This window comes from Phalacrocorax aristotelis, chromosome 4, assembly GCF_949628215.1.
Source record: "Phalacrocorax aristotelis chromosome 4, bGulAri2.1, whole genome shotgun sequence".
In the NCBI taxonomy this organism is placed as follows: Eukaryota; Metazoa; Chordata; class Aves; order Suliformes; family Phalacrocoracidae; genus Phalacrocorax; species Phalacrocorax aristotelis.
Window position 1 is genome coordinate 17587572 of NC_134279.1, and position 20226 is coordinate 17607797.

The following is a 20226-nucleotide window of genomic DNA, read 5'->3' on the forward strand; positions in this document are numbered from 1 at the left end:
TAGAGCTGATTTTAGAAATTCAGAAAACCCATGGCTGGGAGGATTTAACTTTGCCTTTTCCATGGGTTTATGACTAGATGTATAGCTGTACATGGAAACGTAGATTAGATTCTGCTGCTACAAGAGAATACTGATCTGTTCTTTCTGGTCTCAAGCAGAACTAATTAATGAATTTCAGTATGTTTGCCAGGAATCACTTTAGGAAAAGACCCAGACATCAGGTCATCTCTGTCTGCTTTGTATCACTGGGGTAATTAAAATTTCCTCTAAAAATCAGTGGGAGGCAAACAGTAAGGACAGAGAGGGATGAAAAAGAGGGGAGAAAAAACTGGAGGCTTAGTTATAGAGCTAATGAGGATAAACTTATAAAAAAATCATTAACAGCTTAAAGCTGTGACATGATTTTGTTGCAAGACAAAACCCCCATTCAACTCTAATAACACGTACTACACAGAACATGCATCTATTTCCTTTGAATATGTGAACAAGAATCAGAGTACCAGAAGTTGCTGTCTAATGCAAAGGAGGCTAGAACCTGCAAGGTCATTCCAAATTCTTTGAAATTCAGCTAGTGGTACGGCCTCTACTACTACAATCATATTTTTTAGAGGACAGTATTTCTCAAGACAAGAACACCATCAGCGCAATTTTCATTTGGGTAATTTCCCTTCAATACATACTTGATTTGCAGTTGGTAAATAAAAGAAACACACACAGACACTTCAACAAATGTTTATTGAGCAATATAAAACTCCATCCACCTAGGCCACAAACACTGCTCTGCCCTTGTACATTTTATGGCTACGGTACTCCTTGCATTTCCATGACAACTGGCTATAATATATGTTGATCAAAAAATATTTTATAAATTAGCAGCTAATGAAAAAGTGCAAGAGAAACTTATCAACACCATGGCCTTTTCTTGGCTTAGCTTCTTTTCAGTGTAATGAAAACCCAATTCAGGTTAGATCCAGCAACCTGTATGAAAACAAAACCCATATATTTACATTAGAGAGAAAAATGCTCAAAAAAAAAAAAAAAAGGCCAACTGCCTTAGTGGTTCACAGTGTGTGCTTACCCCAATAGACTTTCTATGCTTTTTTTCCTCTTAAGATAAAGACGACAGTGGTTGTGCTACTCTTTTTGCCATTTTCTGCAAACAAAGTAACAATGTCTTTTATGTCAAGTTACAATTTTACTGCAGATATAAGCATTTCAGGAAGTTGAAGGTGAAAATAAGCATCTTAAATACATGGCAGTAGCTCAGCCACTACTTGTAACCACTAGCCACCACCTGTCATCCATTTTTTAACAGTAAAAAACACATTCTATGAGATGAACAGTTCTAGATTTTTTTTCCCTACTTGCAGGGATTGCAGAGCTGATAGGTGCTATTAAAAGTATAATCATAATTGGAATTACAGAAGATCAACTTCTGGAGAGCTAGGACAAAATTTTTTATTTCAAAACTGATTTCTGCACCAATTCTAACAATTTTATAAAATTTCTAGTGTACTGAAATCTTTAAAAAAAAATGACCTCTTGTTCCTGTATTTTCTTACTTTTTTGCATTTTACTTTACTACGGACAATGTTAGATTAACCTGTTTCATTTCTGGTTTTAGTCAACAACAACATGATCCTTCCTCTGATTCTCAAACACATGATTCAATAAATATAAAATGCATGCACTAGAAATTGACATCTAAACAGAACCTGTGCACAATGTACAAAGTGTTATAAAGTTGAATATTTCTAAAAATCATTGTAAATATTTTTGAAAAAGGTTTACAGAATATTGAATAAGAGTTATCAACAACGTAATTAGAATCCTTAAGTAACTTACCTCCCCAAGGTTACCACTGTGTCCACTCCAATACCGGCGTGCCTGCCTCGAAGTAGTTATCCTGACTTTTGCACTATACACAGTAAAATATAATTTGCTGTGTGCTGGCTTCTATGAGATTGCACAGGATGCAGATTTTCTGAGGCTTTGGATTTTCAGGCTTGAATTCCACTACAAACCACAGAACACCTTTACACAATATTCACAATAATTATATTTGAAGAAAAAAAAAACATCAGATCAAGAGTTGAAAGATACCTGAAGCTAAGCCTCTAGAGGGCCACCAACCAGAAAGCATCAATAATGTTCTTGATGTGCCTGGCACACTCTATCTAGTTAGAGTGCAACCGAGGATGCAGCCTGAAAAGTAACTGGGTATAAGTCAAAACTAGAAACAGGAAACATCCTTGGCTGTGAGCCAAACCACAAAGCTCTATAAATAAATAAATAGATAAATAAATAAATAGAACCATCCAAGACAGCCTTTTCTTCATTGCAATGATGATATTTGCTGAGACCATCTGCCTAGCAGCCTGACTACACATAACCAAATGAACAGTGGACACTGTTAGTCTCAATCTCTTACTAAAATTGGAGTATCTGCTATCTCCTCCTTTAAATACAAAAGGAACTGGACAAACTGCAAACCACAAGAGTGACAAAAGAGCTGAGGGATTTTCAGACAAACGTGATGTATCTGTAGACCCTAATAGCCACTCACTTGGCCTGACTACCTTGAACTGCGTAGTTCACATTTGAGCTTTAATGAATAAACTAAACATAGCCTGTAAAACATGACATTACAGTCTGGAGGACAGCTGTGAAAGGATGAAAGAAAAAAAAACATACCAAGGTTAAAAACATGTGTCCTCTGATTGCTTGCGAATTATGAGTTTGTTGACTCAGCCTTTCTAAAAGTAGCACTCCTGATACAAAGACTGCGGCTTCCAGCGTATCACATCTCCACCTTTTAACAATTCATGAGAAGAAAGTTCCTGATAGCAGCTTGTTCACTGCTATCAACCAACCCATTTTATTCATTGAAGGAAATGAAAGAGTTAACCATACACCAGGCTTGAAATACCTACACGTTTGTCCACCGCACCAGCACAAACAGCGTATTCACCTTCTCTGCTAGGCTCACCTACTGTAACTCACACCAAGGAGAGTATTTTAGAAAGGTTGTCCTTCCCTATTACAGCCACACATGATTGCTTTGTGTATCTTGTTTAGTTACAGGAAATACTTAAAATACCAAGGAAAAAAAAAAAAAGCACCCTCAATTTAAAAGATTAAATAATCAATCCAATTACCGAGCTTTCTACAGCATAGCTTACTCCGAGTTACTAAATGGAAAATAATGCAGGAGAATGTTTGCATGTATCTTCTCTTGAAAAAATCGTGAGAAGTCCTGAGAAGATAAAAGGTGGCACTTACAAACCTAAGTCAGGAGCCAGCAAAAGCAACAACCATGGCCAAACACACCACAGGTAAACACAATCTACCCGTCACTTGTTATAAATATGCATATATAAACATTTATATACACATGCAAAAAAATACAAATAAATACGTCATGCCTAGTTTTCTACAAAATTTATCAACAGAAATACAAGTAAGTATATATTGAGAATAAAAACCTACATTTGACCCCCTACCATATTGTCATTGAACAAAGCATTAGAATGAAATTTCAAGATCTTTGCAAACGACACTGTTCCAACTGTAGCCAACCATGCAGCCCCACCAGTAGTCTCTTCTCCACAGATTTCCCTGCTGCTATTACAAGGATTTGTATCATCACTGCTTTGTACAATACTTTCTGTTCTTTGTTTTTATTATAATACTTTTTTTTATCTTACATTATGACTGTAGGGTCTCTGGAGGCAAATAACATGTTTTTCATTTGTATGTCCAGCACCCTCTGCAGTGAAGTACTGATGCTTCATTAGTGTAAATGGCATGCACACAAAAACTTTGGAAGTAAAGTATTATCAGCTGACTGCCACATCTTGTTTATTCAAAAATCTGTTAAATGATTTGAAATACACTAACCTCTCTGGTAAGGCAAATGCTTACTAGAATTCTGAAGTGTACGTACAAAACTACAAGCACATATTGCAGTATTATCCATTAGCAATGATCAGACAGGACAGCATTCAGGTCAGTTTAGCCATTGTAAAGAAAAAAAAAATTGTAAATTCAATATTTCACTTACCATTGTAAGCTGCAATAAATTATAATTCTTATGTCATGCAGCTTCTGCATAAGAATTTACTTCTTAAACTCTTCAGGAGTGCAGCAACTTTTCCCCCCTCCATGCACCCTGCAGCATTTCATAGAATATTATCTTTGCCTTACAAAATTTTATTTAAGAATGTCCATTTTAGCGTTCGCCATAAGGACTTCTCCCTCGCTTCCTCCTCCACCTCCACACACAAAAGCACAGCACCCTGACCATCAAGACTGAAGGAAATATTAGTCAACTGAATTCCACTCCTCCCTTATCATCATTTCTATTAACTTACTTGGGAACACTGCCTGTGGGCAATGGAGGATGAGATCTGTATCACTTGGAAGTTTCAAGTAAAGTTGAGGGAGGTTTCCCAAAATTAACTAGAAATAATGTATGCAAATCAAGAAGGCAAAAGTCTGTGCCCATATTATTTGTATGTGCCATGTATTTTAATGCAGCATCTCAGCAGACCGCTTCTATCCCTGAAAATATGACTTTTGTTTTTATCTTCTTTTTCAATCTAAGATGGTTACTCACAGTACATGTTTTGCTTCTTTTGGAGCAGTCTAACAGCATACCAATCCAGGTATTGATCCAGACTCAGCTCCTTTTAATGTCATCAACTGCAGTCACATACGTGAGCAGAGATTTCATATACAGTCTTCTTACTATGCATAAACTACATTAAGATTTAGAAAACTGTAGTCCTTTAAACAAACAAACAAACAAAAGATTTGCAGTCAATTTACCACACCGTGTCTGTGTCTCACACAGAAGGGCTTTCTGCTATCCACAGGGCAGAGAAAGGGTTTAATGAGTTTGCACGCACTACAGTGGAACAAAAGAGCTGCTGTGACTTCTACCATAAACCATGATGAATTTCTTTGCTGTGCCTGCTGCTCTTTCTGTTTTAGACTCAGCCAGTCATCAAGGCATGTAAATTTGAATTAAGTTCAGGAATATTTCCAATGACACTTCGGATTAGTTACGTGCTTAAAGTTAAGCACATGCTGAATACCCTCCTGAACTGAAGCTTATGTGTTTCTTTGCAAGCTCTGCCCTAACGGAGACACCTTAGTGTAATTTCCCACCACCACCAAGTCAAACGCTTGTTCACTTGAGAAACATTCAGCTTGGGGAGGTTTCAAATTGCTACACCACAGCAAACCACCACAATTACAATGCATTACTACTTGGTCCTCTGTTGCAGCCAAAGGCAAAGCAACACAAAAACTGAAACAAGCCCTCTTTAGTATTTCTTGTATGTCCCTTTACCAGGACTTCAAAAGACCTGCTGTGTTGTCAAAAGATAGTCTTAGTTTAGATGATGGCACTGACACTGTATCCTAAAGCGTTTACCTGCAACAGAACTGCTTTAAACGTGCAATGATTGCTAACTGGAGACACGTGCCACACCTGACTGTTCCACTTCATACTCTCAAATGAACAACTGACTTCACCTGCTTCCATTTCTTCTGTCTCACAAATATTGCACTTACTATGCACTGTAATATGTTTCAAGACTAAAGACTTTCCAAGTATTACTACATTAATTTGATGTTGGCTTAAAAGCTCAGTAGTATTAAATTCTTCTCTTCCCTTTAGTTTTAAAAAAAATAAATCATAAAAGTGCCTAAAGTAAGGAAAACAAAAACATTTATATTCCATAAAAAGTATTTCTCCATAAAACTGTTTTGAACAAAACAAAGCTGAAATAAAGACACAGTCTGTCTAAAGTATGTAAAATTTTTGCCCTTTATAAAAAGATTAATACTGAAAACAAGTGAAAACAGTATCTGCCTTACATGTAGAAAATACTGAGTTTTTCAGAATGAACGTTTTTTGCCCACAGGTTGCCTGAATTTTAGAAAAGGTATCTTTTGCCATGCCTATTCCCTTTCAGCAGACTCTGGCTTCTCAGTCTCCATACGGGACTTCTGTCTAGCCCCCTCTCTTCTTGTCTTCTTTTTCTTTCACTATAATTTTCAACTTCTTTCTGTTTTTGCAATCTTGCTATTTGTACTCACTATTCTTTCCTCCCCCATATGCTGGTTGAAATATTCCAGTCCCACTGAGATTTTTATTCCAACCTCCTCCCTCATCTTCTTTCATTTCTTAGACTTCTTTTTTTATCCTGGTTTTTTTTTTTTTCTCTTAAAATAATATTCAGGGAATTGAGAAACCAAAATGGCTCACATTACCACTGAGGCATCTCTAAATGGCAAATAAATAAGCCCTTTCAATAGTGACATTCATTCCAATGAGATGCCAAAACATTATAACAAACAGCAAGATGAACATGTGCATGCTCTTCATGCTGCCATGGAGCGGGCTGCCGTGAAGCGGACTGCCCTTCTTCCTCACCGCAAGTCAGAAAGAAAGACCAGAAGAGCTGAGATGTCCAAGACTTCAAGTCTGTGAAACTCTTGGGAAGAAAAATTAATTTATACCCTTGAAACTCATTTGAGGGAGGAGAAGAAAAATCAAAACCTTTTCTTCGGGTCCAAGTTGATTACCACTTTTTGTCAGAGGATTACCAAAAGGCCAAGCAAAGATTGTTCCAGGCATCGTACAAGCACAACTGCAGTCAGCCCCTGAGTTCGTTACCTCAAGAGAAGGATCAACAAGGAAAGGTATAGCTTCAAAGCAAAAGAACACAATGATGAGATACAAACAAGAATTTCTTGATGCTTTTTCAGTGAAGGGAAGGATATGGGTCATGGAAATCAAGGGAGACCGGACAGATACAACAAGGGAGAAAGGGACAAGACAGCCAAGTGTGAAATGAAACTGACCTTAAAGACCTGCAAAGCAAAGGGAAACAAGAGTGCTGGTGCACACAGCCCAGTCAGCACATAACATGGCAATTCCAGACAAAACTATAGAGAGGCCACTTAACATCAAACCTGAACATGTTCCTACTTTGCCAGGCATATCTGGCTGGCCTTCCCCTACAGCCATATGGCAGAAGCAAGGAAGATAACCCACAGGTCTCATTTTCCTCTGGACTGGCCTCCCTTCCACAGCAGGTAGGTTTGGAGGTCCTGGGTAAAATATTGTCTCAGCTTGGCTCTAGGTCTTGCTTTTTCTTTCAAAGTAGAGACCTGCTTCTGCAGCTCACATTCTGACTGGATACTGAGAAATATTCTGCCTGGAAGAGACTTATCCATAACTGACAAAAACAAAAAGCTAAACAATTATTTCCATAATGCTCTTCTATCCCCCTTCTAGTCTTAATCGTTGGCAATTCTAATGCCAGTTAAGTGACACATCAGGCTGCACAGTCTAGTTCCACCTTTCAAGTCTCAGCAGTGGTCTGATTTTGCAAAACACCCCCTCTTCAACCTACTACAATTGGTTCACAGCCAGGGTTTGGAAGTACGTATGCAGCCTGTAAACTTGGTAAAGTGGTACTGAATGGTTTCTAGCTAGCAGGAAATAAATGTACACATCAAAAAAGCTTTAAAACAAGCAAAAAACCAACTTATGCACTAAACATGATCACAGAATCATTACCTATAGTACCACGTCTACATGTTTTTGAATACCGCCAGGGATGGCGACTCCACCACCTCTCTGGGAAGCCTGGTCCAATGCCTGACCACTCTTTCAGTAACGAAATTTTTCCTAATATCCAATCTCAACCTCCCTGATGCAACTTAAGGCCGTTTCCTCTCATCCTATCACTAGTAACTTGAGTGAAGACACCGACACCCATCTCTCTACAACCTCCTTTCAGATAGCTATAGAGAGAGATAAGGTCTCCCCTCAGCCTCCTCTTCTCCACACTAAACAACCCCAGCTCCCTCAGCTGCTCCTCGTAAGACTTGTTCTCCAGACCCTTCAACAGCTTTGTTGCCCTTCTCTGGACACACTCCAGCAACTCAGTGTCTTTCTTATACTGAGGGGCCCAAAACCAAACACAGTATTTGAGGTGCGGCCTCACCAGTGCTGAGTACAGGGGCGCGATCGCTTCCCTGCTCTTGCTGGCCACACTATTCCCGATACAAGCCAGGATGTCATTGGCCTTCTTGGCCGTCTGAGCACACTGCCGGCTCATGTTCAGCCAGCTGCCAACCAACACCCCCAGATCCTTTTCCTCCAGGCAGTTTTCCAGCCACTCTTGCCCAAGCCTGTAGCATTGCATGGAGTTGTTGTGACTGAAGTGCGGGGCCCAGCACTTAGCCTTGTTGAATCTCATACAGTTGGCTCCAGCCCAATGACCCAACCTGTCCAGGTCCCTCTGTAGGGCCTTCCTGCCCTCCAGCAGATCGACACTTCCACCCAGCTTGGTGTCATCGGCAAACTTACTGAGGGTGCACTCAATCCCCTCACCCAGTTCATCAATGAAGATATTGAACAGGACCGGCCCCAACACTGAGCCCTGGGGAACACCACTCGTGACCGGCCGCCAAACGGATTTGACTCCTTTCACCACCACTCTCTGGGCTCGGCTGTCCAGCCAGTTTTTAACCCAGCACAGAGTGCACTTGTCCAAGATGTGAGCTGCCAGCTTCTCCAGGAGAATGCTGTGGGAGACAGTGTCAAATGCCTTACTAAAGTCCAAGTAGACAACATCTACAGCCTTCCCCTCATCCACTAAGTGGGTCACCTTATCATAGAAGGAGACCAGGTTAGTGAGGCAGGACCTGCCTTGCATGAACCCATGCTGGCTGGGCCTGATCCCCTGATTGTCCTGCATTTACCTGGTGAGCTCCCTGAAGAAGAACCGCTCCGTAATCTTCCCTGGTACCAAGGTCAGGCTGACAGGCCTATAGTTCCCCAGATCCTCCCTCCAGCCTTTCTTGTAGATGGGCATTACATTGGCAAGCTTCCAGTCATCTGAGACCACCCCTTGATAGCCAGAACTGCTGACAAATGATAGAGAGAGGCTTGGCAAGCTCCTCTGCCAGCTCCCTCAGTACTCTCGGATGGATCCCATTTGGCCCCATAGACTTGTTGAGTGTCCAGGTGGCACAACAGGTTGTAAACTGCTTCCTCCTGGATTATGGGGGGTTTATTCTGCTCCCTGTCCATGCCTTCCAGCTCAGGGGGCTGAACACCCTGGGGATAACTGGTCTGACTATTAAAGACTGAGGCAAAGAAGGCATTAAGTACCTCAGCCTTTTCCTCATCCTCAGTGGCAATGTTCCCCCCATGTCCAATAAAGGATGGAGATTCTCCATGGCTCTCTTTTTGCTGTTAATGTATTTGTAAAAACATTTTTTGTTATCCCTTACAGCAGTGGCCAGACCGAGTTCTAGCTGGCCTTTTGCCTCTCTAATTTTCTCCCTGCAAGACCTAACGAGGTGTCTGTACTCTTCTTGAGTTGCCTGCCCCTTCTTCCAAAAGTGGTAAACTCTTCTTTTTTTCCTGAGTCCCAGCAAAAGCTCCCTCTTCAGCCAGGCCGGTCCTCTTCCCCACCGGTTCGTCTTGTGGCCCATGGGGACAGCCTGCTCCTGCAGCGTTTAAGACTTCCTTCTTGAAGAGTGCCCAGCCTTCCTGGACCCCTCTGCCCTTCAGGATTGCCTCCCAAGGGACTCTCCCAACCAGTGTCCTGAACAGGCCAAAGTCTGCCCTCCAGAAGTCCATGCTGGTGGTTCTGCTGACCCCCCTCCTTACTTCACCAAGAATCAAGAACTCAATCATATTATGGTCTCTAAGCCCAAGGCAGCCTCCAATCACCACATCTCCCACCAGTCCTTCTCTGTGAACAGGAGGTCAAGCGAGGCACCTCCCCTGGTAGGCTCACTTACCAGCTGGGTCAGGAAGTTATCTTCCACACGCTCTAGGCACCTCCTAGACTGTTTCCTCTCTGCTATGTTAATTTTCCAGCAGACATCTGGTAAATTGAAGACCTCCATGAGAACAAGGGCTACTGATTGTGAGACTTCTGCCAGCTTCTTGTAGAACATTTCATCTACGTCTTCATCCTGGTTAGGTGGTCTGTAACAGAACCCCAGCAGGGTATCTGCCTTGTTGGCCTTCTCCCTCACCTGTACCCATAAGCACTTGACCTTATAATCACAATCATTCAGCTCTACACAATCAAAGCACTCCCTAACATACAGAGCCACCCCACCACCTCTCTTTCCTTGCCTATCCCTTCTGAAGAGTTTATAGCCATCCATTGCACTGCTCCAGTCATGACAGTCAACCCACCGTATCTCTGTGATGGCGAATAAGTTATATCTACCCTGGTGCACAGTGGCTTCCAGCTCCTCCTGTTTGTTGCCCATGCTGCATGCATTGGTGTAAACGCACTTGAGCTGGGCTATCGATTTCACCCCCAACACTGGCATGACACCCCTATGCTCCTCTCTAGTGGACCTGGCTATATCCCCTTACCCCTTTGAACTTAGTTTAAAGTCCTCTTGATGAGCCCCACCAACTCATGAGCAAGAATCCTTTTCCCCCTTTGTGACAGCTGAATGCCATCTGTCACCAGCAGGCCTGGTGCCGTGTAAACCACCCAATGATCAAAAAACCAAAATTCCACCGATGGCACCACCCTCTGAGCCACCTGTTAATCAGGTGAGTTTTCCTGTTCCTTTCAGTATTCTTCCCGGCCACTGATGGGACTGAGGAAAACACTACCTGCGCTTCCGATCCTTCAACCAACTGCCTCAGCCCTGAAGCCCCTTTTGATTGCTCTTCGGCTTCTCTCCACAACCTCATCACTGCCCACCTGCACAACTAATAGTGGGTAGTAATCAGAAGGCCATACCAGACCAGGGAGTTTCCTAGTGACATCTCTGACCCAAGCCCCAGAGAGGCAGCAGACCTCCCTGTGGGATGGGACTGGTCGGCATATCGGGCCCTCTGTTCCCCTCAGAAAGAAATCGCCTACAACAATTACCGTCCTTTTCTTCTTAACAGAGGCAGCCACAATGCATGGGGCTCACTGACTCTCCCTAGGCAACCCCCTGGAGGGACCTTCACCTAGATCCTCATTTGCCTGGCCCTCAAGTTCCAGAGCCCCATATCTGGTATGTAAGGGCAGCTGGGAAGGTGAGGGAGGCCGGGAGGGTATTTGCCTGCTGCCTCGAGCAGGGACCTGTTTCCATTCACCGTCTCTTAGGTCCCCTCCTTCTGCTTTGTGGCAAGAGGGAAGGGGACCCTCTGCTTCTTGTGGAGCCTCCATCTGCTGCGTTGGCCTCAGGGATGGTAGGGTGTGGCTTCATCAATCTATCTCTCTCTCACCACTCCCTTCTTATCTCAGGGCAAGTCCCCATATCCAGGTTTCCACACATAAATTGCATAGAAATTCTCTAATTAGCACTCAGTAGAGTGATGACAGTGGAATGACTGCACCAGGATTTCAAAGCGAGTAATCCAATTAATTATGTCTCCTCCTAAAAATGAATTGTGGATCTCCTTCAATAAAGCTATCCACACAAGACATAACACACGTTAATGGAATTTAAAAATATTTGAGAAATCATTAAAATTTTTTGCCATTTTGCCTACCAAGTTACTGTATTTAAACTGGCAATGTTGATGGCTTCTACAGTTTGGAAGATTGTTAGTCATTTCTTTTGCTACAGGGGAAAAGAAATGCCTCTCTGCAGTCTGCCAGAGCCATAAATTACATGTGCATGAAGTGTGAAGTGTTGCTTCAAGTTTGTTCCTGTCAGTGTACCTCCATCTTGACTCCGTCACTCTTCTACCATTTCAAACTTTGCTTCTATTAGCAGAAGCTGCTAAAAATTAGCAGAGGCGGAGTAGTGGCTGAATTAAATATTTGGAAGTATTTTAACCCACAGCTGGTAACTTTTCCTAGGACTTCACCATGCCTATAAATAAAAACACCTAACACAAGACACTCAAAGTCTGAAATGCCTAGAAATTCAGACCAAGAATATAAAATGAGCATTAGACTGACAATAAGCCTGCCTGCCATTAAAAGTAGGTCCTTGGTCTGCCCAAAATGAAGAAGGCTCACTTGTAAAAGCAATGTATTCAATTCAACTGTAAATTTTTTGTAATGCCTTAACACATACCTCTCCACTGCCTTTGCTATAAATACACAGAGGTCATACTCAGGGCTTCCTTCCACCTTGGAAGCAGCTCTAGCGTGGGAGAGGTTGCTGCAGGCATACCACTGGTGGCAAGCTCACTGTTAGAAATGACAGTGAAATGACAGAAATCCCTTTAAAAAATTATAGCCTTCAAGTTCTAAGAAGGCATAAAACCAAGAAATGATGGAAAATGATGCAGTATCGTTCTGATGTACTTTCCATTCCCTGCTTCTCTATGTTTTCAGACGAGCACGAAAGGCTACTACAACTAATGTTTCAAACATGAAATCAATATCCAGTTTTTAAAGACACGTGACTGAGCTGGCATAAGAATAAGATGGTGCTAATCTGTGGTCATCTAGTGATTTGAATAAGCATTACTCAACCTCCATATGTTATTAAAACACCCTGGCTCTTCTCACTCTCTCTCTCTCCACTTTCTTAAATTTGTGTGGTCACTGTAATAGCTTCAAAATCATGACCTTACTGCAGGGTTTACCTTCATTTCTAAGGTCCAAAGTGAATAGCATGGCTTACAACTCTCAGAATATTTATCACTTAGAACTTGAACCACATCTGCAGCACAGTATTTTTCCAACAGAACAATACTGTATCTGCTCAATGTGTGTGTGAGGACAGCATTACACCAGAAGTCAACTAAGCCAACAAAACCCACCATGCGGATACAGCTATGCCAACAGAAGCTTTGCCCAGCCTGTATCATTCAGGGATGTAGTGTAATTACATTGTCAGAAAAACTTGAGACAGATATTATTTAAAGTAGATAAGACTTGACTTAGCCAATTTCAACACTGTTAATCTTTAAAGAAGTAACTATTTCAATGCTTGGAGTGCTTAAGAAAGAAGAGAGGAAAAAACACATCCTGGATTTTTCCCAAAGCACTTTCTCTGACAATAAGAGAGAGGGGGATGCTGCCCATCCTCCCAGTACAATCAAGGTATCTCAAACACCCAGTTCCGGAAGTCGGCTTAGACATGAGGGACTCCCAAAGGAGTACACAAAGAGACCAGTAGAAGACTCTGTTGTTGTTGTTTTCTTCAAATTTCAGATCCCAGATTACACGTGGTGATATTCTGGACGGTACTTGTACATTTAAGGCACCTTATAACACAGCTTCTGAGAAAACTTCTATTTTCAGTATTACCTCAAATGCAAAGGCTTAAAATAACACACCTTCAGATGAAAACAAAGGAAATGTTAATACCTAGCTCTCTCATAATGGTTTTTACCCATAAAGTTCAGAGTAAAGTCTTCTTTTTACTCTGTGAACTCTGAGAAAAATGAAGGCATAAAGCAATTAATTCAGACCTCGGTCAGAGTACTTCATGGAAGAACTAAAGTGTGAGCCTCAGCTTTCTCTTTTCCAGTCCTGTATCATTTTTGCTCAGAAAAAAAACCCATATGCAAATATCATAATGAAAATCTATTTATGTACTATACACACAGAAGCACCGCTATTGCCAGGAAATATGCATTCTGAAATGTCCGTTTACCTATGAACAGGAACACTTATCAAGTATAAATAGCCAAAAGTGTACAGTGCATAGAGGATAGGCTTTAGAATTAAGCTATTTGTAACATCATACTTACCTCCATACTACCCATTAAGCCTAGCAGGCCATTTCAGACAACACTCAGAAATACAGAGATGCATCAAAGCTTACCTTCTCGTGATTCTCTATCAGGATTTCGACAACAATATTCTGAAACTTCAGGTCCATGATGGCTGCTACAGTTTCTTCCTGTGGTCTCATTAAGGTTGGTCCAAATACCACCCCTAGATTTGCCACAGTCATTAGATTCTTCTTGGCATGCTTTGAAACACTTTTTGAAAAGAATTGAAGGAAAAAACAGGAAATAGGCTATGAAAAAATTTCCATTACTGTTGGAAACTGCAGTCTACAAATGAAAACATTACATTTCCTTAATCTATGTTTTAAAAGTTTGTTTTGTGCAAAGTTTCTTCAAATAAAGTCTTACTGAATTCTGGAAAACAGAAAAGCCATTCTTCTAATTTAAGAACAAAAGCAGTCTCTGAACTTAAATATATAAAATGCACTTAGCCTTGGACCAGGGCAAGTGTGAAACCAACTTAAATTTGCTAACAGATCTCCACTATTCACTTTGCCAGAATTTGTGAAAAGAAAGTATAATGTTCCCTTTCTCACTTCAATCAAACCCTCAACTGCTGGCAGGACTGCTAAAGTAAATACTTATATGGCTTCATTAACGGATTAGATTTCTGTCTTTCCCGCCAAAATACACACAGCATGAGTCAAACGTCTTGTCTGCTTTTGCACGTTTGGTTCTTGGTATTGTGTATGACAGCATTGAGATGGGCTTCAGCTCCAGCCACACTTAACTAAGGCTCTTTGTAGTTAAACGAAGGTAAGAAGAGTTCTGACAAGGTAGGAAAGCAGATCATAACACTTACTTTGCTAAATGTTTCACCAAAATTTCTAGCATCTCTTTGTTTTTTTCTGGGAGTTTATGGACCAAGAAGTGAACAGCATTAACTCGAGATTCAGGACTTCCACTTTCTATGGGACACAGACATAAATAACTATCTCAAAAAATAAAAATAAAATCCACAGAAACACAAAGCTTCTCCCACCCCTGCACAGAAACATACTGCACACACTTTGCTTCACCACTTATGTGTCTCCAAACATAGCAATATTGAACATACGCGCTTTGTTTTCACAAATAATCTTGTGCTGGAATTATCAACTTATTTGCTTATTTTGTGAACGCATCTTTCAATCCACCTGCAAAAGGATGCTTTTGTTCATCTATTTTTAAAAGCCAATAGATGTAGTTATTGTTTTGCTGCATTGGACTCATCTGCTTACAAATATACTGCAAGGCGAGGAGCGATGTTACTGGATGCCACAGAGTAGAACTGTACTACTTTACATTTTAGCATCATTAACTGATTGTCCTCATCATTAGAATTCAGTTTGGTTAGTACTATGCGGCTAATGATACTGCATTTATGCTACCTTGCACTGGAAACTGCCTAAGACAACACATGCAGAAGGTTCATATGCTCAGAAAATCTAATGACCTCTGAAGACACAGAATAATTATGAAAAAAACCTACTGAGTGAGATTATTATAATAAAGGGCCCTGAATAACCACAGCATCCCTCTCTACTACAGTACAGAAATAAAGTAAAAACGAGGAAGGAGCTTTCTGTATGTTGTGTGTTGAATTGAATAATTTTGGCCCTGACAGGTTTCACTAGCACATGGATGAAACAAGAATCTGTAAAAGATGAAAATAATCCCTCTTCCTGCTTCTCAAAGTTGTATTAAATCACAAAATTACATCTCAGTAGTCGTAACAATGAGAGGGGTGGAAGTATTTCTATTGTCTATAATAATACTTAATACGAGGTACATAAAGAGAAAAATTTAGAACGTACTCTGAATGCAAGAAGTTTTGACACCAGGACCACTCATCAGGTCCCATTTTACCCCAAGGCAACTTCAATTGCTAGAGTGTATTTCATATAAAATACCACCATATTTTTTTCAGTGCGTATTGCTACAGATTTTAGGGTTGGTTTTTTATTCTTTTGCAGTGAACACCCCTGCTCAGATTGCAAGAAAAAAGGCTACCAAAATGCAAAACATTTAGCTTCTAGTCAGCTAATCAAAATTCAGACAGCCAGAAAAACATAAGCCTTCTTTAAAGCAAGACCATTTTACATATATGTGAAATCACAAACTCTGATTAAAGAACGGCTAAGCAACTTAATCACAAGATAAAGTCAAAGCTTGTATAGCTTCAATCTCCACTGATATGTGCAAAGAAAAGAAAATTGAAAGGAGAACCTTTTAATTTTGGGTGGTTCCCCCCCCATTAGTTTCAGAGAAAAGAACATTCCTTACTATTCCAGGTGTTGTTGGCTATAAAAAAACCTAACATTAGAAACAACATTGACTACCTATTTTTAAGTATACCGTAACTCAGATCTGCAGTGTTGATTAAATTTCCTTCCCCACTACATAGAATCAACCCCTCTACGAAATTGTTTACTACTTATGAACACTGTACTATTTAGAACACCGAACATCAACTGAATTCCTTTACTGAAAGAGACTATAAAATAGAGAAAGGAAAATAAAGCAAGAAACTGCTGGCGGAACTTTGTAGGTCAAGAAATTATTTTAACACTTTCCAATACAAACAGGCAGACTCACCATCTAGGTAAGTATGCTGAATTTTGTTGAAGCCCTTGGCCTCTAAGATGTGCTTTAGCAATGAAATTCACGGGCTAATTCTCATTTTGAATTAAGGACCACAAATGAACACATTTTGCAGTCCTGGAAAGTCATTACAGCAATCCAAAGACGATAAAGCAATTGTCTCAAAGTTTTTTTAAATTTTGCTTTCCACAGTTTGCCAGAAGTGCTACAGGCTGGGAAGAAAATCAGCTAAATATCTGTTTGATCCTGTGCCAAAAACTTTCTTACACAGTTTCCCTCCATCCTCTTCAAAAAAGTTCCATCTACATTAGATACCATACAGCTGAACTACAAATGCTGTTGTGTCTTCTCCAAGTCTGTATTTGAACTGCCGTAGTGTAATCTGGCCTGCTCTTTCCTTTCTTCTACTAATATATGAGGAACATCCAAGCCAGCCTGGATACAGAGCTAACAAGGCACTGAAAACAAGGGTCAGGCAGCTGTGCTTTAAGGATTCAAATGAGCCTGAATTAGTGTATTTTCTTTTACTAAGCTTCATACTCTTTATAAATGGAAGAAAAAAAACCCACAATCTAAGTAGATGTTTATCATTATACAATTAAGATAATAAGAATGAACGTTTACAACATCTATCCGAAAGTTTTTCCATAAAAGTAAAAATTTTGCTATGCTAAGTCTGTCACTGGCTTGCCTGTCAATAGATACATCATACGTGTCATGTACTAGAACTGAACGCTGGTTAAAACCTATGTATTTTTAAAACATTTATTATTCCGTATTCCTACAGTTTTACTGGCTTGAAGAATTTTTCTGAAATTGCATTTGCAGCATGCTCCTAAGGCCACAACAGTACTACATGAAAAGATTCCTATTTGAACTACAGTCATATATTTACTGGCAGGAACGATGAATTCTCCATGCAACTCGTATGTCATCAGTGGCTCTGGAAGACTTCTGTAAAACAAGGATGACATAATAAATTTAGCTATATTCTCTTCTATCTGTATTTACTCTAAGCAGGAAACCTTTTTAACATTCAGTAGTATAAGCCTTGCACTGGAGGCAACCATTGTTACGATGGCCCTTGAAGTCAGCAATTTCCAGCACAAATGGAAAACTTGGTGTTATCAGGAAAATTGTGTTTTTAAAATACAAAGAACCACAAGTCAATACCTTTCTGGAAAGAAATAGAGGTCTTAAAACAGTTAAGTTTGCTGAACAGTAGCCATCCACAAATCAAAATTCTAGAGCATTTCAAATGGAAACATTGAAATTGAAAGCTTTAGTCATCAATGAAAAATGTACTAAATAATGGCCACAGAGTTAAAACATCAGAGTTAAAACCTTCATATATTAAGTTGACTTTACTGATGCTTATGAAATATTGGAGTAAACACTCAGATGGGAAATACTGTAGGCAGGAAATACTTCATCATGTGCACTTTTTTCTTCTTTCCTACTTTTTTTTTTTTTTTTTTAAAATCTTTCCTACACTCCATAAGGGAGACTTATCTTGATAATAGTTCTTCAGCATTCTTTGATAGTGGTTGCAGTAATACTTTAATAAAACCAGCAGATTAAAAATACTGTATCTGTGTTACACTATAAGAGATACACAGGAGTTCTATGTTCTTAGGCAGTTTAGTAAAATATCTTGATCAGGAATTGGCCAAGCCATCTGATCAGAGAACACATCTAGAACTCATACTTTTAACGAATTATTATTACTGTTGCACCTAGAACATCAGAGCAAGGGCCAGAAGGAAAAGAGGAAAACATTAAAAATTTCATAACCTTTTCCTTTTTCATTCTACCACATTAAAACACAAAAAGGCAAAAAACTCTCAACAATCTTAGCTGACTTTTAGTAACAACTCTAAGCAAGTTTACTAACAATTCAGGTTTCTGAACCATCAGTGAAATGCTTATGTATCTAACACAAAAATGTTTTGGGGCTTCTCTCATATGAACATGAGTATTAGTAGTGTTAAATTATTTTGATTCCCCCAAGACAAATAACAAACAAGGCATTTGCACAAAATGAGCCTCTATTCCAAAACATAGGAAAAGGAAGTAATGTAGCTTAACACACTGCATAGGAGAATTGAATACATAGTCTAAAAAATAAGGAGAGACAGACAGGCTTACCGCAGATATTGCTTCATAGCACTAGTAATTGTCTTCACTTCCCAATCCACAGAATTTTCCAGGTCGACTTCATTGCAGGTTTTTGCATCTAGAATATCATCAGAAAAAGAAGAGGGACATGAAAAAAGGGAATTCTAATTCAGTATGCCCTACATGAACAGCAACACATTGAATTTGACCGTTATATATTTGCTCACACGGACACAGAAGTAATATGTCCTTCTTACTATTAGTTAATACTAAGACAACTTAATATCCAAACCTCTTTATAAATTCTATTTCTGTATTTTGTTTAAAAAGTATTTACTGACAATCTTTTCTTTAATGAAGGATTAAAAAAATCACTTTCATGTAAAAAGTTCTCTATAGCAATTGATATTTTCACACCTTTAATTAAACAGAAAGATGTACACAAACACAGAAAGATGTACAAAAACAGTTTAGAAAAAAGACCCGCTAAGCATAACTTGTCTTTTCATTATTTAAAATGCAAGTACACTGAGAAATCTTTTCTAATTCTTTCCACAGTTTTGCTTGTAAATTGTTATTTTGGACTACCAAAGTGCAGTATAACCCTCCTTACTGTGTGAAAAGCTTGAAGAGAGCCTTCAAAAGTAGAAAAAAGACTTTATCACTAAGTTTCCTCTCCAAGATGGCCTGACTGTTTCCCTTACTTGGTCAGTCTTAGCCAAAGGGAAAAAAAATCCTTGCTTGCTTGACCATTTGTCAGGTTCATCTTTTACAAGGTTAGCTGGTAGATTCTTACAGCAAGACAGATCAAATTGAACGGTCGTACATCTGCATGACCCATCAGGTGAAAGGTATTTTGACAGAACACAGAGAACAACACAGCACACTGGAATGTTTTGCAACAAAAAGCCCCTTTTGGCCTCAAAACGGGAAGCAATAGCTAGTTGATGCAAGAAGTTCATATGTATATGGCCAAACTAGCCCACTGTGTTTGGTAACTTCCTGTGCCTGAAATTCTGTTCATATTAATGCTACAGGTTTCCATCAGTCACTAGAGTAAACTACAGCAGTAGCTGATACAGATTACATGTTGACCAATTCATACAATTCAGAATTCATTTATTACTTCCCTTGTCAGACAAACGACAGACATTTAAAAAATCAAGTTAGGATCCCTGATTAAAGGTGCAGTCCTTTTACTGGGACTAAATAATTCTGTTCTAAAGGCTGTGCCAAGCAATTATTTCTGTAACTGCATATTCTCCCTCATTGTATCAATTATTTAAATCTCATCTTAAAATACAAGTCAGATAACATTTTCTACCGAATTGTTACTAGCCAACCACCACCCAGGAAAAGGTTTCTTTTTTCCTCTTTTTAGCATCCTAGCTGTTTCTGCGTTCAAATTCTCTTTCTTGAGAAGAAAACCTTTCCATTGAATTAATTAACTAAAAACTACCATTGCATCAGAAACTAGTGAAATCTATGGGGATTTTTTTACTAAACCACTATGTAATACCCAGTTTTTAAGTAACTGCTTCATAATCATCAACCTCTTCACAGTCAAAAGATGCACTCAGTTACATGAAATTTGTTGACAAATTTGGGAAGGAAAATAACAAGTGTCTGAATCCCAAAGCAAGCCTCTTAAAATAAAAAAATAGAAGGTATTGTTGAAACATTTTATTATCTCTTGGGGGGGGGGGGGGGCGCCAACAAAATTTGGCCCTGCTACCAACCCCGAACAATACCTGGTTTGACTGTAGATG

At 39.7% G+C, this 20226-nt stretch overlaps 1 protein-coding gene across 3 annotated transcripts in view; it reads right to left on the reverse strand.

Annotated features, from left to right (window-relative positions):
* Nucleotides 1-20226, reverse strand: part of ARHGAP10 (Rho GTPase activating protein 10) — a 161683-nt gene that overhangs the window by 49532 nt on the left and 91925 nt on the right. For all 3 annotated transcript variants that reach the window (XM_075090432.1, XM_075090433.1, XM_075090431.1), the window contains 4 exons: nucleotides 18488-18575; nucleotides 17235-17293; nucleotides 14559-14664; nucleotides 13789-13948 (listed from right to left, as the gene is read on the reverse strand). In XM_075090432.1, the coding sequence (XP_074946533.1) occupies nucleotides 13789-13948; nucleotides 14559-14664; nucleotides 17235-17293; nucleotides 18488-18575 (413 nt within the window). The remainder of the gene's footprint in view (nucleotides 1-13788; nucleotides 13949-14558; nucleotides 14665-17234; nucleotides 17294-18487; nucleotides 18576-20226) is intronic.